General features: G+C 57.4%; 1 protein-coding gene across 5 annotated transcripts in view; it reads right to left on the reverse strand.

The window, feature by feature from the left end:
- Positions 1–9,462, reverse strand: part of PACS2 (phosphofurin acidic cluster sorting protein 2) — a gene marked incomplete at its 5' end in the record, with an annotated part of 62,838 nt that extends 53,376 nt beyond the window's left edge. For all 5 annotated transcript variants that reach the window (XM_082649672.1, XM_082649670.1, XM_082649671.1 and 2 more), the window contains one exon: positions 9,344–9,462. In XM_082649672.1, coding sequence (XP_082505798.1) covers positions 9,344–9,462 — 119 coding nt within the window. The remainder of the gene's footprint in view (positions 1–9,343) is intronic.
- Positions 9,463–17,366: the final 7,904 nt, after the last annotated feature.

Genomic DNA, 17,366 nt, shown 5'->3' on the forward strand with positions numbered 1-17,366 from the left:
AGGCCTGAGGACACCTCCACAGAGCCAGCCCTCACACGGCGGCACCTGAAGCCCCACAGGCAAACTGTGCCGGAAAGCCTCATCCCATCCTGTCTGCATCTAAAAGTAGGAAGATCCTGACTGGCCGTGATCCGATAAAAGATGACCCACCATCACTGCCGCGAGGTCGGCTGCAGGACTTGAAAACGAGGCTCCGGTTAAGGGAAAGATGCCAGTGTCCCAGCTGTCAAGGGTCCAAGGCTCCTCACTAAGGGTCTCCCAATGGGGACGCAGGCCCTACAGAGTAAAGTGGGCAAAGACGAGGGAGCCCAGCGCCAACTGGAGGAACACGCAGCCCGTGCAGGTGATGCGGGGCAGAGGCGGTCGGAACCCAGGCCGCCGAAGGCCACAGCCACATCTGACCAGAGGGCAGTGCCTCCGAGGGCCAACTCCCCGCCAACAGGGTTCCACCTTCAAGGGGGCAGAGACGCCCAAGCCCACGCTGCTCTCCTCGGGACTCACGGTGTGTGTAGGGCTGCACGTCCTGGCAGGGGGTGGAGGGAATCGCCCCACGGACAGTGGAAACGGAGCCAGTTGATGGCCAGGACGGGAGACAGGAGAGGTGCTTCTCTTCCTGCCAAGGGCAAGACCCGGTGTGTCTGCCCAAGGAGAAGAGGCCGGGCCAGGCTCCTTGTGACACCTCCCAGCCGCTCCACTCTGTCCTGACCACTGTGGGGCGGTGGTCCTCACTGCTGGTGGACCTGAGCCCCCCGTGCAGACACTGCTCGTCCCCGTCCCTCTGCCATCCCTCCCCATCCTCTCCTGCCATCCGGACAAAGGTGCCCTGTGGCCAGGCCACCAGGAGCGTCCCTTCTCAGAACGGTAGCTGGATGCTGCCCCGCACCAGGGAGGCGTCGTGGTCTGGCTGGGGAGATGAGGAAAGGCTGGTGGGGGCGGCGGGGCCCGGCTGGCTGCCTCGCGTCTGGCAGGAAGAAGGACAGACGCGCCCGGTCCGCAGCACCTCCCACCACCTCGTGACTGCAGAAGCGCCCCCAGGGCCCGTTCTGGCCCATCCATGCAGAAGACCCCAGACCTCGGCCTTGACCTCCAATGGGAAGAGCTACCAGGCCAGCAGAGCTGGGCGCTGCGTGTCCGCTGCTGCTGAGAAGGGGCTCCTGGAGAACGCGCACGTCTCACCCCGGAAAGCACAGAGCACAGAGCGCTGCCTTCTCCGGGGCGGGCGGGGGCCCCGCGGGCTGGAGACACTCAGGAGTAGGAAGTGCTTTACTAGAAATTCCGTTCTTCAGGACGGGCTGTCCTCACATGCATCACAGCCCTCTGCAGAGTCCTCCCTGGCTGAGGACACATCGTGGCAACGCACCTCCAGGGCCGGGGGGAACTCAGCTTCCGCGTACGCTCACCCGTCTGCAGAGTCCTCCCTGGCTGAGGACACACCCAAGGCAACGCACCTCCAGGGCCGGAGGGAACTCAGCTTCCGCGTACGCTCACCCGTCTGCAGAGTCCTCCCTGGCTGAGGACACATCGTGGCAACGCACCTCCAGGGCCGGGGGAACTCCGCTTCCGCGTACGCTCACCTGCTATTTTTAGGGCTTCTTTCAGGGCCACTGTCTAACAGCCACAAGAGCGGCCAGGCGCAGGCGGCAGGGGGGAGCCAGCAGCTCCCACACTCACCGCCCGGCGCATCCTGCAGCCCAAAATACCCAGCAGCAGCGGGAATGACAACTGCGAGCCAGTTCCCACCGAGACCGGAAGCTGAGGGGCCCGGTCTGGAGCGTCCGATGAGACTCGGTCATACTGGCAGGAGGACACATGGGACTGGTGGGGCCTGGGTGGGACAGCAGCGCCAGGCCGCTCAGCGTCAGGGCTGCCCCGTCCTGCCATTCCCTGCGTGCCTGCCCCTGAGCACCCCCATCTCTGTGATGGGTCACTCTGGCCACACCAAGTGATGCTCGGGCCCCTGAAGGACCCTGAAGACCCAACCATGATGCCTCCACGTGCCCGTCATTGCTCCTGACTGCAGAGCAACTCTCTGGAACAGTCCCCCAGCCCCACCCACCTGCTCCCAGACGCCCTTCGTCATCCGACCCTCCTGGGGCGGGATGCTGGGCTTGCTGGGGAGAGGGAGAGGGGAGCTTGTTTTGGAGCCCAGATCCCGGGAAGAGAGGGACAGGCAGCGGGGCGACTGAGGGGCCCCACCTGGTTGATGGGTCACTAAGCATCACATGAGATGACACCTGCCCCCCGTGGCCAATTCCTTCCGCACGAAAGCCAACTCGGGAAGACGATACGTTTACAGCACTGCACCCACGGAGGGCTACTGCCCACCTCGACACCTGCCGGAGGAGCAGGCCACCGCCCAGGTGTGCACCGGGGCTGGGCACTGCCCGGCACAGGGCGGTCAGGGGGCGCTGAATGGAGCCACGCTGACTCCAGCAAGGGGCCAGGCCTCCCCCACAGATGCCCAGCCCGCAGGCCTGGATAGCTGGGGTCAGGTGCCTCAGTCTCTCCCTCGACGCGGCTCGCAGCGCTCAGAAGCTGCCGAGTCCGAGCCCACGCTCAACCCCGCTGCTGCCCTCCCCGCCCCGCCTCCCCCGCCCACACGTCCAACCAGAGCTCCGCCCCCAACAGATTGGTGACTCCCCAGACCTCCAAACGAAGCCCAGGGTCCTGAACACGGCATCCTGTTCAACCACAGGCACGCGCCAAGTGCCACTCTGTGCCCGCTCTGCCCACGGTGGGGGACGGCCGATCCCGCCTGCCCCGCACACCCTCCTGCAGGCCGGGGTGCAGGGGGACGCGGACGCGCCTCTGCAGAAAAGAGGGCTGAGAACTGGCCGCTGAAACAGGGACGAGCAGAGACTGCCCGGTGGCCGGTTTCAGTGACATCAGAGGGAAGGGCTGCCAGAGGGCCGGCGTGTTCCGGGGGCGAGCAGACAGACAGGAGGAGATGACTACTGCAGAGAAAGTGCCTGAGAACTTCCCGGAACCAATGAAAATCACCACCCCACAGAGGCAAAAAGGCCAATGACCCCAACTCAGGCACAGCAGAGAGGTGACTGCAGAGCCACTAGGGAGAAAGGACAGACCTTCCAACCAATCACAGCTGACTGGCACTGACCTCTCAACAGCAGAACTGAGAGCCAAGTCGGGGGAGATGCTGCCCGGGACCCCACAACCGGGAGGACACCCTCCAGGACGAGGGTAAACGTTTTCAGATACACTGAAAGAACAGTTGGTTATCTGCAGATCCTCACTGAAGAAAACCCTGAAGACGCATTTTCCGACACAAGGAGAAAAATGATTCCGAGTCCAGAGATACAAAAAGAATAAAGAAAAGAAAGTGATGAGGTCTTCCCTGGTGGCGCAGTGGTTGAGAGTCCGCCTGCCGATGCAGGGGACACGGGTTTATGCCCCGGTCCGGAAAGATCCCACATGCCGTGGAGCGGCTGTGCCGATGAGCCATGGCCGCTGAGCCTGCGCGTCCGGAACCTGCACTCCGCAACGGGAGAGGCCACAACAGTGATAGGCCCGCGTACCGCAAAAAAAAAAAAAAAAAAAAAGAAAGTGGTGAGAGTTTTGAGGTTAATCAAGTATTAACAATATAAAGAAAAAAAAAACAATATAAAGTAATAATAACCTCACATGGGCTAAAAAAGAAGACAGTTAAAATACTCTAACAAAAGCATGTATACGTGAAAGTGTTGGGTCAGAATAATGTGCTCTAAGGTCCCGGTGTTGTTCAGGAAGCGAATTTACAACTAACTTTAAATTGTAACAGCAAGTACGCAATTTACAATTTATATGGTAACCAGTAAAGAAGTAGTAGTGACAAGTTTCAAACTAATAGAAAGGGAAATAGAATAAGAAAAAAAAACGCAAAATAAGATATGACAGAAAAGAGAAAGAAATGTAAAAAATGTAGGACAATAATAAGCACAAAAATAAAATGGTAGACCTGAGCCCAAATATCAGTAATTTAGATAAAGGACGACAGACTGAATGTCCTATAGTTAGAAAATAAAGACTGTCAGATCGAATGAAAACGAAATCTAGATCGTACCAAACAACCAAAGATATGTGTAACCTGTAAAGATACAGGAAAGTTTAAAGAAACAAGGTGGGCAAAGATATGACAGGCAAATATACCCAAAAGAAAGCTCAGAGAGCTACACTGTTACCAAATCTTTGCTCTGATGAAAAGCACTGTCAGGTCAGGAGTGAGACACGCTGACCAGTTCAAACACCGGGAGGGATTGCGATTCTAAACAGGATGTACCTAATGACAGAACTCCAGGAGAAACAGACAAAGCCAAGCATGACCTAAAGGAACAGGTATCAAACATGACACTGCCAAGTGCCAAACACATGACCCTTTTCAGGACAGACAGAACGTGTATGAACACTGACTTCAAACAGGGCCACAGAGTAAGTTCCAAAGCATCGTAAGGACCTGGTGTCATACTGACCACCCTCTGTGACAACAACATAACTAAGTTAGAAATGAACAATAGGAAAAAAGAGAAGAAATGAATTCGGCAATGGAAAAGCAACTAAGGAAAAAACCATACGTTTGGATATTAAGAAACTTTGAAATATCCCATCATGCCAAAGAGAGAATAATGGAAATTTTTAAAAAGATTTTTAAACTGAAAGATTTTATATATAAAAGCTTGTGAAACGCAGCCAAAGCATTACTTATTTTGTATTTATAAAATCTTATGTGAAAGGAAAGGAGAAAAAATAATGAGCTATTTAAAGAAATTAGAGCATCCAAAAAATTAATTAATTTAAAAAGGGCTTCCCTGGTGGTGCAGTGGTTAAGAATCCGCCTGCCAATGCAGGGGACACGGGTTCAAGCCCTGGTCTGGGAAGATCCTACATGCCACGGAGCAACTAAGCCCGTGTGCCACAGCTACTGAGCCTGTGCTCTAGAGCCCGAGAGCCACAACTGCTGAGCTCACATGCCACAACTACTGAAGCCCACGTGCCTAGAGCCCATGCTCCACAACAAGAGAAGCTACCACAATGAGAAGCCCATGCACCACAACGAAGAGTAGCCCCTGCTCGCCGCAACTAGAGAAGGCCCGTGCACAGCAACAAACACCCAACACAGCCAATAAATAAATAAATCAGAACAGGAACATAAAAATAAAAATAAAGAGCATAAGCAGAAAGAAATAAAGATACGAATATTCATTTTTTAAAAAAATGATGAACCCTTGGTGAGATAGATCAGAGTGTGGATGTCCACGTGCAGAAATAGTCAACACCAGGAATTAAAAAGGGACAGCTCTAAAGGTCCTGCAGACATAAAAAAAAAAAAAAAAAAAGAATATTACGAACAACTTTTTGCCAAAAACTTGAAAATCTGGACGAAATGGACAAATTCCCAGAAAACTATATTTCCGAAACTAACTTAAAGTGGGGGTGTGTGTGTCCTACAATCATTAAAGAAATGGAGCCAGGAGTTACACTTGCCCCAAAGCAACTTCAAGCTCAGGTGTTGTACTGGTGATTTCTCCCACACATTCAAGGAACAAACAATTCCTGTTTCACACAAACAATACCATGCAACAGCTCTTTCTGCAGGATATCTTGGCACCAAAATCTGATAAGGGCAGTAGATGAGCAGGAGATTACAGACCCGAGACAGAGATGCAAAAGTCCTAAGCAAAATCTTAATCTCAGTCTACCCATGTACAGGAAGGGGAACACGGCATGACCACGCTGGTATTTTTCCAAGAGTGAAAGGTTACTTTAATGCTAGAAAATCCATTGACGTAATTTACTGCATCAGTCGTTAAAGGAGAAGCACCATGTCAGGCTCTTGATTATACCCAACACCCACGCACAACAAGTGCAGAGCGAGACCCCAAGGAGAAACTATCGTGCAGCCACCAGAATGGCTGGAATTGAAAAGATGGTAACGTGCACAGAACGTGCACAGAACGGCTGGCGGCCATGCAAGGTGGTGCCACCACTTCGGAAAGCCCGCAGTGTCTTCAGAGTTGACACACCCCCGCCTCCCCTGCGACCAGCCATCCTGAAGAGAAGAGCAAACGCGGCCCAAGCCCTCACCCTGGATGGCCACAGTGGCTCTGAACACATCAGCTCCAAAGGAAATGACCCCAACACCCACCGGCAGGGGCAGGTTCAAACCACGTGCGGATGCCACCAACGTGGAGAGGGAGCCGCGGGGCTGCCGTGCGCGATGCCCGGGGCACCTGGCCGGTGGGGGAGCCTGGCCCCGAGCGCTCGACACTCATCCGCGGGTGACGGAGACATCCCCGTCCTGCGGGCAGTGGCGGACCCGGGCACGCGGCTGCCAAAGCTCACGCTTCCAGCTGAAGGCCCTTCCGCGAGTGTGAGCTCACCCTCTGTGGCCGGCAGAGGGCGCCAACAGGAGGATGTGGAGAAATGTGAACGCGCAGTAAGCCTGTGGAAAGATGTCCGACCCCGCGAAATTAATTCATAAGCCTCCACAGGAAGGAAAATTAAGGGGCAAGTGCAAGGGTCCAAAATGCCCCAGACCCCGCTGAAGCTGCGGGCGGCGGGGGAGGAGGCTGCTTTGGGAATCCCAGCAGAGGGGCAGGGATAGGAAGACGCCAGGGCCGGGGGTCACTGGGAAGGGGTGCTGTCCACTCCCTCGAGGAAACCCACGAAACCGAGCCTGCCTCTGTCACAGCCCCGTGGGCCTGGCACCAGCTGCTGGGAAGGGCAGAGAGCTCTCCCGCCACCACCAGGAAGGAAAGACCACAAGACAAGACCAAGGCCAACGCCGGGTGCACCTCAGGAGGCATCACAGACCTCGAAAAGACAGCCTAGAAGCGTGCATCATCAGAGGAGGGTGGTGTCAACACACTGCCGAAAAAGGATTACCAGTCCCTAAAACGCTGCTGAGACTCAAGTAGGGGGGAAAGAAAAAGGAGAAAAAATTGGCAAAAGAAATGAACAGGAATTTCGCTGATGAGGAAGTACAAATGGCCCACATCAGTAATCAGAGAAATTCAAATTAAAACCACAATACCATTTCACACCCACCAGATTGGCAACAATTGAAAGTCAGGCAGTGCTGGCAAGAAGGCAGAGCAGTGGGGATGCGGGGGGGTTGGGAGGGGTGGGGGGTGGGGAGGCCGGAGCTGGCATAACCGCTCTGGGAAGGCTCCTGGTGGTGACGCCCAGCACACGCCCCCCAAGCCCTACTGCCTGCGGCAGAGGGCCAGTGCGAGAATGCCCGCCCACGGGGTGCATTCATAACTGGCCCAAAGCTGTGGACAGCCACAGGTCCCCCCACAAAGCAGAGACACGTGCTGCTGTCTTACAGGGAACACCACGCCGCAGGCACAGACAGCAGCTCGATGCCGCTCAGAAACTTAGAGACCGGGCAAGAGGAGACGTGCAAACGGACAGAGTGGAATCCCTTCTACATAAAGTCTCCGAGCGAGCGGAACGAAGAACAGCCTATCCAAGGAGGCCTGCTCGGGGGTCCAAGCGGGGGGGCCCGGGTGCTGCGGGGAGGGCCGCGCCGGGGCGCAGAGGGGCTGTTCTGTGCATCCGACCCCTGAGCTCTGCGCCTGCCCACACCGACGGCTGCTCAGCCCCACGCCTACAGAGCAACCCGCCAGGCCCCGCCCCCCGCCCCCCACCCAGGCAGAGCCGGGGACCCCCAGCACCTAGCGCTGCACGGCCCCGCCCCCGCCCTCCCCATACACCCACCAGAGTGGGCTTCCTACACCAGCTCCGCGGGGGGCCGACTGGGCCCCTCGACCACGCAACCCCTGCCCACCTGCCACCTCCCTCTGGTCAAAACTTCGGTGGTCTTTCGGGGCACCCCAGGAAGCTGCTGAAGAGGTGCAGGAAGGGGGGCAAGCATGCCCTCAGGGAGCGCCGTGAGGCGGCAGCCAGCGGGGGGGAGGGGTGACGACGCAGGGGTGACAGACAGGAGAAGCATGGTGGGGAAGGTCCAGGATGACCTTTGGCTGTGGCGCCCGACACTGGGCCAAATGCCAAGACGGGAAGTTGGAGGGGGTGGGAGGCCAGGCCTGAGGAGGTGCCCCTGAGACTTCCCAAACAAGAGGCAAGCAGGTGGGTCTCCCTCGGACACCACAACCTCCCAAGGCCCCACACAGGTCTGGGAGCACCCATCTTTTCACTCGGCACAGCCAATGCCCTGAGCCACCAGCCTTGTGCTCGGGAGGGCAACCCTGGCACCCGGCGCCCTTTGCGTCCCCAACACCTGGCTCGCACACCTGTTGAAGGAGCTGTGGCAGAGCACACCCCCCTCGGTACACACTGGCCACTTCCTCTGGTCCCGCCAGGGGATCTCCCCAGGGAGAGCTTTTCCCTGCCACCCCCCTGCAGCCCTAGTGGCCTGGTGTCCATTCCAGAACCAGGCCCTGGTGTGAGTTTGTCTCTCTTCCCCCTCAGCCTGGGAGCTTCCTCAGCAGGGACCACTGAATCAGGAAGAAACCCGCAGAGCTTCAAGCTGGCAGGAGGAGCAGGGAAGCGACAGGCCTGAGTAGAGTCGGGATGGCCATGGCGCTGTCCCGTGGGTGAGCCTCGTCCAGCTGTACCGCTGGGGACAGGGCAGTTCCCCCCAAGTGGAAAGGGCAGCATCTTTTGCGATGGCAAAATTAACAGTATGATGTAAGGAGCACTGTTTATGTACAAGGAAGTCCCTAAATTACACAGCATAGTGCAAACAGGCAAGGGGCAGATACCCCCCGCCAGCAGGACGGGGGGTACGGCCAGACCCTCAAAAGGACGAAGGATGAAGCAATAAAATTGTGGTCCCAGGTCCCAGATCTGTGTGTCCTCTGGACACTGCGTGCCCTGAGTGACTCCCAGGCCACTCAGGCTTGACAGTGTGGCTGGACGCAAAAGGAAATCTATGGTACCCGGTGGAGAGAGGAGACACCCTGAGTCAACTCCGCCGTCACCGCATCGGTAGGCAGGTGCAACGATGCCGGTTGGGAGCCAACCAGGTGTGCGCCTCAGAGAGCCTCGGGGGACCGCGGGGCCTGAGAAACCCGGGGCCACTTCCTCCGCTGCACGGGACCAGGACCTCAGGGACCATGCACGCATCAGGGGTGGTCCGCACGGAAGGCGCGTGCCCGAGGTGGGGCGCAAAGGCGACGGCCCGGGGTGTGGGTCCCGAGTGGGGATCCCAGAGTGAACGGTTCCGGGTGGACTGTCCCGGGTGGGGGCCCCGGGTGCAGGTCCGGGGTGGCCGGTCCCGCGTGCAGGCCTCGGGTGGGGACCCAGGCGCGAGGTCCCCTGTGGCCGGTCCCGGGTGGCCGGCAGGTGCGCGCGGGAACAAAGCGGCAGGCGGGCGGCGGCGTACCTGGGCACGCAGCTGGGGCTGGAGCCGTCCACCTCCCAGGTGGCGAACAGGTTCATGGGCACCGGCGTGTTGAGCGCGGCGGGCGCGCCGGCCAGGCCCAGGCGGCCCCGCTCGGCCATGGCGCCGGCCCCGCCGCTCCCTCGGCGGCCTGGGCTGCGGCCGGGCCGCGGACGCGCGGCGGGCGGGCGGGCGGGCCGGGCGCGCGGAGGGCGGCGGCGCGGTCACATGGCTGCAGGGCGGCGGGGACAGCCGGGCGGGCGTCGGACAAGCCCGCGGGCGGCGACCAGGCTGCGGCCGCCCCGCCCCGCCCGCGCGCGCCCCCACCGTGCTCCCCCTCCCCCGACCGCGCCGCCGCCGCTGATTGGCTGGGCGGGCGCGCGCTCGCCGCTTCGGGCCCAATCACGGACTGCGGAGGGCTCACCGGAAGTGAGATTCGCGCGCCCCCCCTCGAGCCGGCGCCCCCGGAGGCGCCCCAGCCCGCGGCCCGCGGGAGCGCGCGTCCGCGCCTGCGCACAGGCCCCGCCCAGAGCGCCGCGCCCCGCCCCCCGGGAGAGGCAGGGAGGGGCCAGAGAGACCTCAGGGTCCGCCTGTGGCCCTGTGCCCCGCGAGCCCCCCAGGAGCACTTATTGTCCCCCTGTATCCCCCGGGCCTCTGCGCGTCCCCGACCCCCCAGTCCTACGCCTCCTCAGAATCTCCCCGCCCCCCCGCGCACTCCGCGTGTCCCCTGGCGCCCTCCAGTCCCATGCCGGCCCCCGGCTCCTCCGCACCGACTCCTAGACCACCGGGCCCCCGCGCCTCTCGTGTCCCCCGGAGGCTTGCCCACGCTGCGAACTCTCTTTGTCCCCCCACCGTCTCTTTGTACCCTCCCCCCGCGCCGACTCCCTTGGCGAATCGCCCGGGTGGGGCGTGAAGCAGGAGGACCAGGGTCGCGGGTGGCACAGACCCATCAGCCCCCCCCCAAGGAGTTCCTCCGTGCGGGCGCACTGGGGCTCCACACAGGCTCAGTGTGCAGATTGGTCCTCCATAAATCCCCTCTGGCGTGTCCTCTTTCTGCCTGAGCCTCCTTATTATCCAGCAATGCCCTTTCTGCGGTTTTTACACATGACAGTGGAGAACAAATGTCTGGGGGCAGGGGTGGCTCCTGGCCATGGGGCTCACAGTGAACTTGGGGATCCAGGCAAGTAGGAGGCGATGACCAGAGCTACCCTTTGGGCCCATGGGGCAGGGAAGGTCAGAAAAGGCCCTAGAAAAGAACATCTAGTTTTGGGGGCCCAAGGAGGGGTCCCCTCCCCCCATCCTTTTGGCGGTGGTTCTGCTCAGTCACCAGATCCTGCTGCTGAGATTTAGGAGAAGCTTTTCTGGCATCTCTTCTGTTTCTTTGTAGCCACAGTATTCACAGTTGCTTTTCTCTCTAGTTGCTGTCTGTGTCTTGTTGTCTACTGAAAGAAGCCCAGCCCAAGCAAACAGACTTTCTTCCCTCACCCTTGGGGTTTACCATCCAGCGCCCCATTAGCTCTTTCTCCTGCAGAGGAGCCCATGCTGGCTCCTTCCTTTGTAAGAGCTCAGCCTCCAGCGCTGACTCCCTATCTGGAGCTGCAAACAGCTGTGGCTGCTTAAAGCCAGGGTGGCATTTTGGAGAGAACAAGAGAATCTGTGTTTCCCACATGTTCCTGTGCCTTTGGGGTGGTACAGCTGAAAGCCACGCGGGGCTGTCTGTCCTCAGCCAGCTGACTGGGTATTGTCTTACATCGCTGCTCCTGCCAGGCAGAGTGCCTGTGGGTCTCATACCTCTGAGATGGGGGGAGGGAGGTGTCCGGAGAACGGGCACCAGCCCCCTGTGAGGACAGGGGCCCAGTGACCTCGGCGTTTGGCTTGCTGCGGTGCTGGATGGCGAGAGGTGCGGTGGCGTCAGATGAATGGGCCACCTGACACTTTGTGTCTGTGTGCGCTGGCATCTCACCCAGGAGAGGAGTATACCTGGGGGTCAAGTGAGGAGATGTGGGGTGACTAAGCCGTACACAAGGGGGCTTGACACCAGCTGCCTGTACAGTAGAGTTGTGCCCCTCCTCGGTCCCAGGGACCACTGTGAACCCTTCATGGACTGGACAGCCCTGTTCCATCCCCAAGTCACAGACGAGGAAACTGAGGCACCCAAGGGTATGCAGCCCCTAAGGGGAGGGGCCCAGGTGTGGGCTCACACAGTCTGGTCCAGAGCTGTCCCGATAAGCACGACGGAGGAAATGCTTAAATCTTTCTGCGAGGCAGGGAGGCAGAAACTGGAAACAGGCTGTGTGCTCTGTACCTGTGACTCTGTTTTTATTTGTTCCTTTTTTAAGTAAGGTAGGACCATGTGGACACCACAATGTTAGTGGTGGTGAGATGGAGTGGACAGGTATCACTTTGTGATCAGAGTCACCTTTTTGGCCAGAACCTCTTCCATGCATTGCCACCCTCTGTGTTTGAAAATGACTCTGGACTGTGTGTCCCAGGATGAGTGCCCTGAAAGCTGGGAGGATGCCCCTCCAAGTGGTACAGTGTGACACATGCTCCCCACACACACACCCCGCAAATGTTTGGAGGACATCTGTTCTTTCTGATGGCTGTTTCTTTAGAACAGGAACTTGGTTAAAGAGGACCCTCTCTGGACAACTGGTGTGGCATGGGTGGGGATGAAGCTGGCGGAGAGGGTTTGTCTAGAGCAGAGGTCCCTGGAGGGCGCCCTGAAATCCTTTGCTAAGGACCTGATAGTGTGCCACCTGCCTGCCAAGTTTTTCAAACGCATTAAGGCCTCGGCTTTCCAAACGGGGCGGTAGGACTGCCGCTGTGTTGAAGCCCCCCGACTCCCGGTAGATAGGACGAGGTGGAGGCTGGCAGCTCCTTCCCTGCGATCCCACCCATCGTCACTGGGGGGCCCTGCGCCTTCAAGTCCGGGCTCTCGCTTTTCTACTGGGGTGCTCTGGATCTCCGGCCCTTTGGAAACTCATTCGTCTGTTCAGCCTGAGTTAAATCCCCCCAGGCGTGGGAGGCAATGCAGCACCAGGCAGGGCGGCCCCTGACTGCAAGAAGCTCCCCTCCGGGTGCGGACACCGCGGGGCTCCCTCCGGCAGGAGCCTCGGTGCGCGTCTTCCCGCGCCTGGAGCGCAGCGGGCTGGGGCGCGCCAAGTCGGCGGAGGCTGGTGTGCTCCTCCGCCCTGTGGCCTTTGGAGTGGCTGCAGCCGGTCAGGTGAGTGGCCAAGGCCTCCTGCAGGGCGCAGACACCCGTTCAGCTGGGTGGTTCCAGCCTGCTCCAGCCCGCAGCTTGGCGGCATCTTCTCTTCCTAGGGCGGTGCTGCGGAAGAGGCGCAGGGGCGGGGCAAGACTCTGGCCTGCCCACGCTCCTGGCAGAAACCCCTGGATGTGACCTATGTCCCATCCACTCCTGTGGGTGGAAGATGTGGTGTGGCTGAGGCACCATCACTGAAGTAGGGATGGGAACTCTTCACAGAAGCCACAGCAGACGACAAAGAGTGGCCCGGGAGGCAGTCCTCTTACAGGGAAAGAACAGCTGTGACCTCCCAGGGCAGGGCAGGTGTGCTGGGAATGCTGTGAGCCCGAAGTCTGTGTCTGAGATGCTCCGGGAAGCTGCAACAGGATTGCGGGCATCTGGCACCAGAGCCGCAGGGGTGGGTGGGCTCGGCTTGAGGGCAGCACCAACACTCCTTCTGTTGATATCCAACACAGGGTTAGAGATTCAGACACTTAGGATGCCTGCCTGTCTCATTCACCTGTCCACCCCGGCTGAGCTTCGTAAGCCAGGATGGCATTCAGCATCTGTCTCCCTGGGATGCCCTCTAAGTGGCTGGCATGGAGCAGGTGCCCCACTGATCCCTACCATTGACTGACTGTGAAAGAAGCTGGAAATTCCATCAGGAGCTGCCCAGTGAAAACGTCTCAGGTGACCCTTACAGAGCTGAGTGGAAAGGTTCAGACATTTGTTCACTTCATAAATGATCATCAGGCTAGTTTCCAACCCTAGGGACACAGGAAAGAAAAAGCAGAACCTGGTTCTTACTCCCATGGAGCGTACATTCTCCCAGGGAGAGAATATGAACAGGTCAACCAACACACAAAAACATTGTACTTTCCGATAACGGGTGTTTGGACTGAGAGAGCGTGGGCAGGGAGGTGACGTGGGGCTGAGGATGGAAGGACAGTGAGGTGCCAGTGGGGGAGGGCAGTGCCGGCCTGGGAGCTCCCTAGAATCCTGTCTGCTGGGCTCAGGCTCTGGAGGGCTGGAGCGTCCCCAAGAGTTTAGGGCGGGCCTGCCCTCAGTCGGCTGAGTGTTACTGAATAACAGAGAACAGAGACTGAGGACCACGGGCAAAGGCACAGCGGAGTGTTTACAGAGGGGCCAACGGCATGTCGTCCAGTGCGCTGGGGGCACAGAACAGAGTACAGGGAAAGGAGCCACAAGCCAACCATCCGGAGAGGTCTGCGCAGGGGCACATCTCGGCGGCCTTTTCTACGCATACCCATACTTCTTCAAAAAATCTGGGTGGAAGTACAAGTACTGTATTTTTTTTACCTAACAGCAAACTATGAGCATTTTGCTGTATCCTTGAATGTTTTTCTAGAGTGCGGTTTTCAACGGCCTTTTGCTATTCTGTGATGTGGATATGGCACAGTCTGTTTACCCAGATGTCCCTTTGCGGGCATTTAGACCAGCATCATATATGTGGTAAAGAGTTAGTGGCATCCCATTAAAATGGTCAGTTAGTCCTTAAAACGTTAGTAAGGGCTAATGTTTTAGTGGGAGGAAGGAAGAGGTTATACCGTCATTATGAATAGAATTTGGTTATATCCTGAGAAAATGCAAGAGAAGAACCTGGAAGAGTGCTGTAACTAAGCAGAAGTAAGAATGTTACAGGTTGTAAGACGCAAAGGGACGGTCCACCCCTGAAACAGCAAACAATAAAACAAAGTACCCCTCGTGGCAGAGAGAGCAAGTTGGCCGCAACATCTGTTCTCTCTCTCCCAGAGGGACAGAGCTCTTGATCTGGGGCTGAACACAGGAGGAGAGATCCCTTTTCCAGCTTTGGGAGCATACAGCTGGGTTGTAAAGGAATATTTGCCTGTGTGGACAGCAGTGCCATGTGAGGAGGCTTCTCTGGGAGGGGACTCATCAAGTGCTCCCCACAAACGGACGGGTCCAAAATGGTCAGTGCAGGGGGCTCATAGGGAATTTTGTGTTGACCCAATGGCCACCGGTGCCCAGATTAAGCACTGTTTCTGGGTGTGTGTGAGGGTGTTACTGGATGAGATCAGCACTCGGACAGGTGGACCTGTAACACAGGTGACCCTCCCCAGTGCAGGTGACCCCCCCCAGTACAGGTGGGCCTCATCCATCTGCTGAAGGTCTGAATAGAACAGAAGGTGGAGGAAGGAGGGATTTGCCCTTTTGCACCCGCCTCACCATTGAGCTGGTCTCATCTCATCGCCTGTCCTCGGATGGGAGTGATGCCATCGGCTCCCCAGGTTCTCAGGCCCTCGGACTTGGGATGAATCACACCACCTGCTCCCTGGGTCCCCAGCCTGTGGATGGCAGCTCGTGGGACTTCTCGGCCTCCGTGACCGCGTGAGCCGACCCCTCATAACAAACCTCCCTGTCGGTGTCCGTCCTATTCGTCTGCGCCTCTGGGGAACCCCAAGTACTACAGGGAGCTTGAGAAACTGGTGCTGAAGTTCACCTGGAAGAATAAACAAGGGGTCGTAGCTGTGAGACGGGGTGACTGCAGCAGCCCGCCTTCTCACTTGTGAGACGGGGTGACTATAGTGCCCACGCTGCCTTGTCGTGGGATCAGCACGGGGGTGGGTGTGAACGTGTGGAGCTGCTGCCCAGAAGGCACAGGAGAAATGGGCAGTGTTGGCGTCACCGCTACTACCAGGCTTTGGAAGGGAAGCGGAGGTGTCCTAACCAACTGTCTCATGAGATGACAGTGACCGAAGCCATGCGTGTCACTGCAAGAATCCAAGAGGTGGTCAGTAGCACAGAACAGGTGAGAGGAAGGCTCTTCTCAAGGCTGCTTGCCAGAAAATCAGGTGTGAGCCTCCCTCGTGCAGAACACCTACGCGAAACCCAGGTGGACGACACAGTTAGGCGTCAAATACGGCAAAGCCACCTCTGGACTTGAGGGGACTTTCTGAGCATAGCAACACTCTAGGAAGTCACTGGCTGATAGCCGGTGGTATCTGTGTACCTGGAGATGTCCACTGTCTCCGAAGCCAAAAATCCACTGTCAGCAAAGTTAAAAGGGAGAAGAATGTATGTCGTAGGCCAAGGGTGGTAACCTGGTTACCTAACGACCACCTACAAATGGATAGGAGTGATGCAGACAGGGGAAGGCATTCCAGAAGACCGGTAGATGGAGGTGGGTTGGCCGGCAGTCATGGGAATCGAATTCCCACATACAGAGACACCCGTTTCGCCCTGAGAATTTGAGGATCTAACACTGGGATCCCTGCGTTGGTGCTGGTAGGAAACGGGTGCCGGTGCACCGGAGGGGCTGTATCAGGCCCCCTCTGGGGGAACCGGAGGAGGAGGGGTCAGGAGCACAGGACCCCGCAGGTGGCACTGCCCTACAGCCACACTGCAGGAGGTTCCTGAGGTCACCTCTGACCTGTGGGAGCCTCGTAGGCCCGGGGCTGGGCCAGCGGGGCTTCTCAGAGTGAAGCCTGGAATCATGTCCAGGGTCACAGAGCCAGGGGAGGTCAAGCCGGCCACCGCACAGCCACCCCCTGGAGCATACAGCTGTGCAAAATGGTAAGTTAGGACATGGCTAAAAATACGATCCTTTTTGGTTAACAAAATGTGTGTGTAAATGCATGTACGTGTAAAATGTATATTTACATGTAAGTGATTATACCTGTAAAAGACCTATTTTCAAAGTACAAGGACAATACGGAAGGTTAAAAATGAATCCAAAGTGTTAAGAAATTATCTCTTTGGCAGGAATTCAGTTGATCGAGCTTTTCTTTTTGCTTCTCTTTACCTCATATTTTCTCTATGATGAATATGTATTAATTGTACCACGAAAATAAAGGAAAAGAGTAGCAGCTTCTGTGGTCAAATGGCACGGGCGGCCCGTGGAACATGAAGGTGCGGGTAAAACGGGTGACTGTGCAGCCTCAACAGCAGGGATAAAGCCCACCGCACATGGCTGTGTGAGAAAATCAGGGCGTGCAGCTGAACAGACGCACCCCGGGGTCAGGAGAACGCATGGGAGCCCTGCTGCCTCTTACTGGGGGGTGTTCTGGGCCCTGAGTGTAAGGGGCGCCTTTGTAGTTACTTTTTTTTTTTTTTTTTTTTGTGCGATACGCGGGCCTCTCACTGCTGTGGCCTCTCCCGTTGCGGAGCACAGGCTCTGGACGCGCAGGCTCAGCGGCCATGGCTCACGGGCCCAGCCGCTCCGCGGCATGTGGGATCTTCCCGGACCGGGGCACGAACCCGTGTCCCCTGCATCGGCAGGCGGACTCCCAACCACTGCGCCACCAGGGAAGCCCTGTAGTTACATTTTAATACTTTTCTGTGTTCCCCACAATGGAAATTGTGTCACAATAAGTCAGTACAAGAGTTAAATGTTGGAAAAGAAAACAACAAGGCCCTAACACAGAAATCAACAGACAACATTCCCGGGTAATTCACAAAAGCTGGAACACCATGGTGGCAGCGCCCATGAATCAATGTTCGACCTCAGTGCTGTTCAGATTAACATAGGAATGATTTCCGGTTTTCCTTAGAATTTTCTTTGTTTTTCTGATGTTTTACAATTAGCAAACATGTTTTTGATGCGTGAAAGCAACATTATTTCTCAAGCAGAAGAAAAAAAGTCGGACCAGTGGAGGGTGGGCCCCGAATGCCGGGCTTTGTGCAGTTTTAAGCAAAAAGAGACCTGAGTGACACAGCATTTTTCAAATATTGGTGTTGGTCGCATGGCACATGGGACAGGGACATCTGGGGCACCCGGGGTGCACTGCCACTGCTGGG

This window comes from Grampus griseus (genome assembly GCF_964374135.1).
Source record: "Grampus griseus genome assembly, chromosome: 2".
NCBI classification, from domain to species: Eukaryota; Metazoa; Chordata; class Mammalia; order Artiodactyla; family Delphinidae; genus Grampus; species Grampus griseus.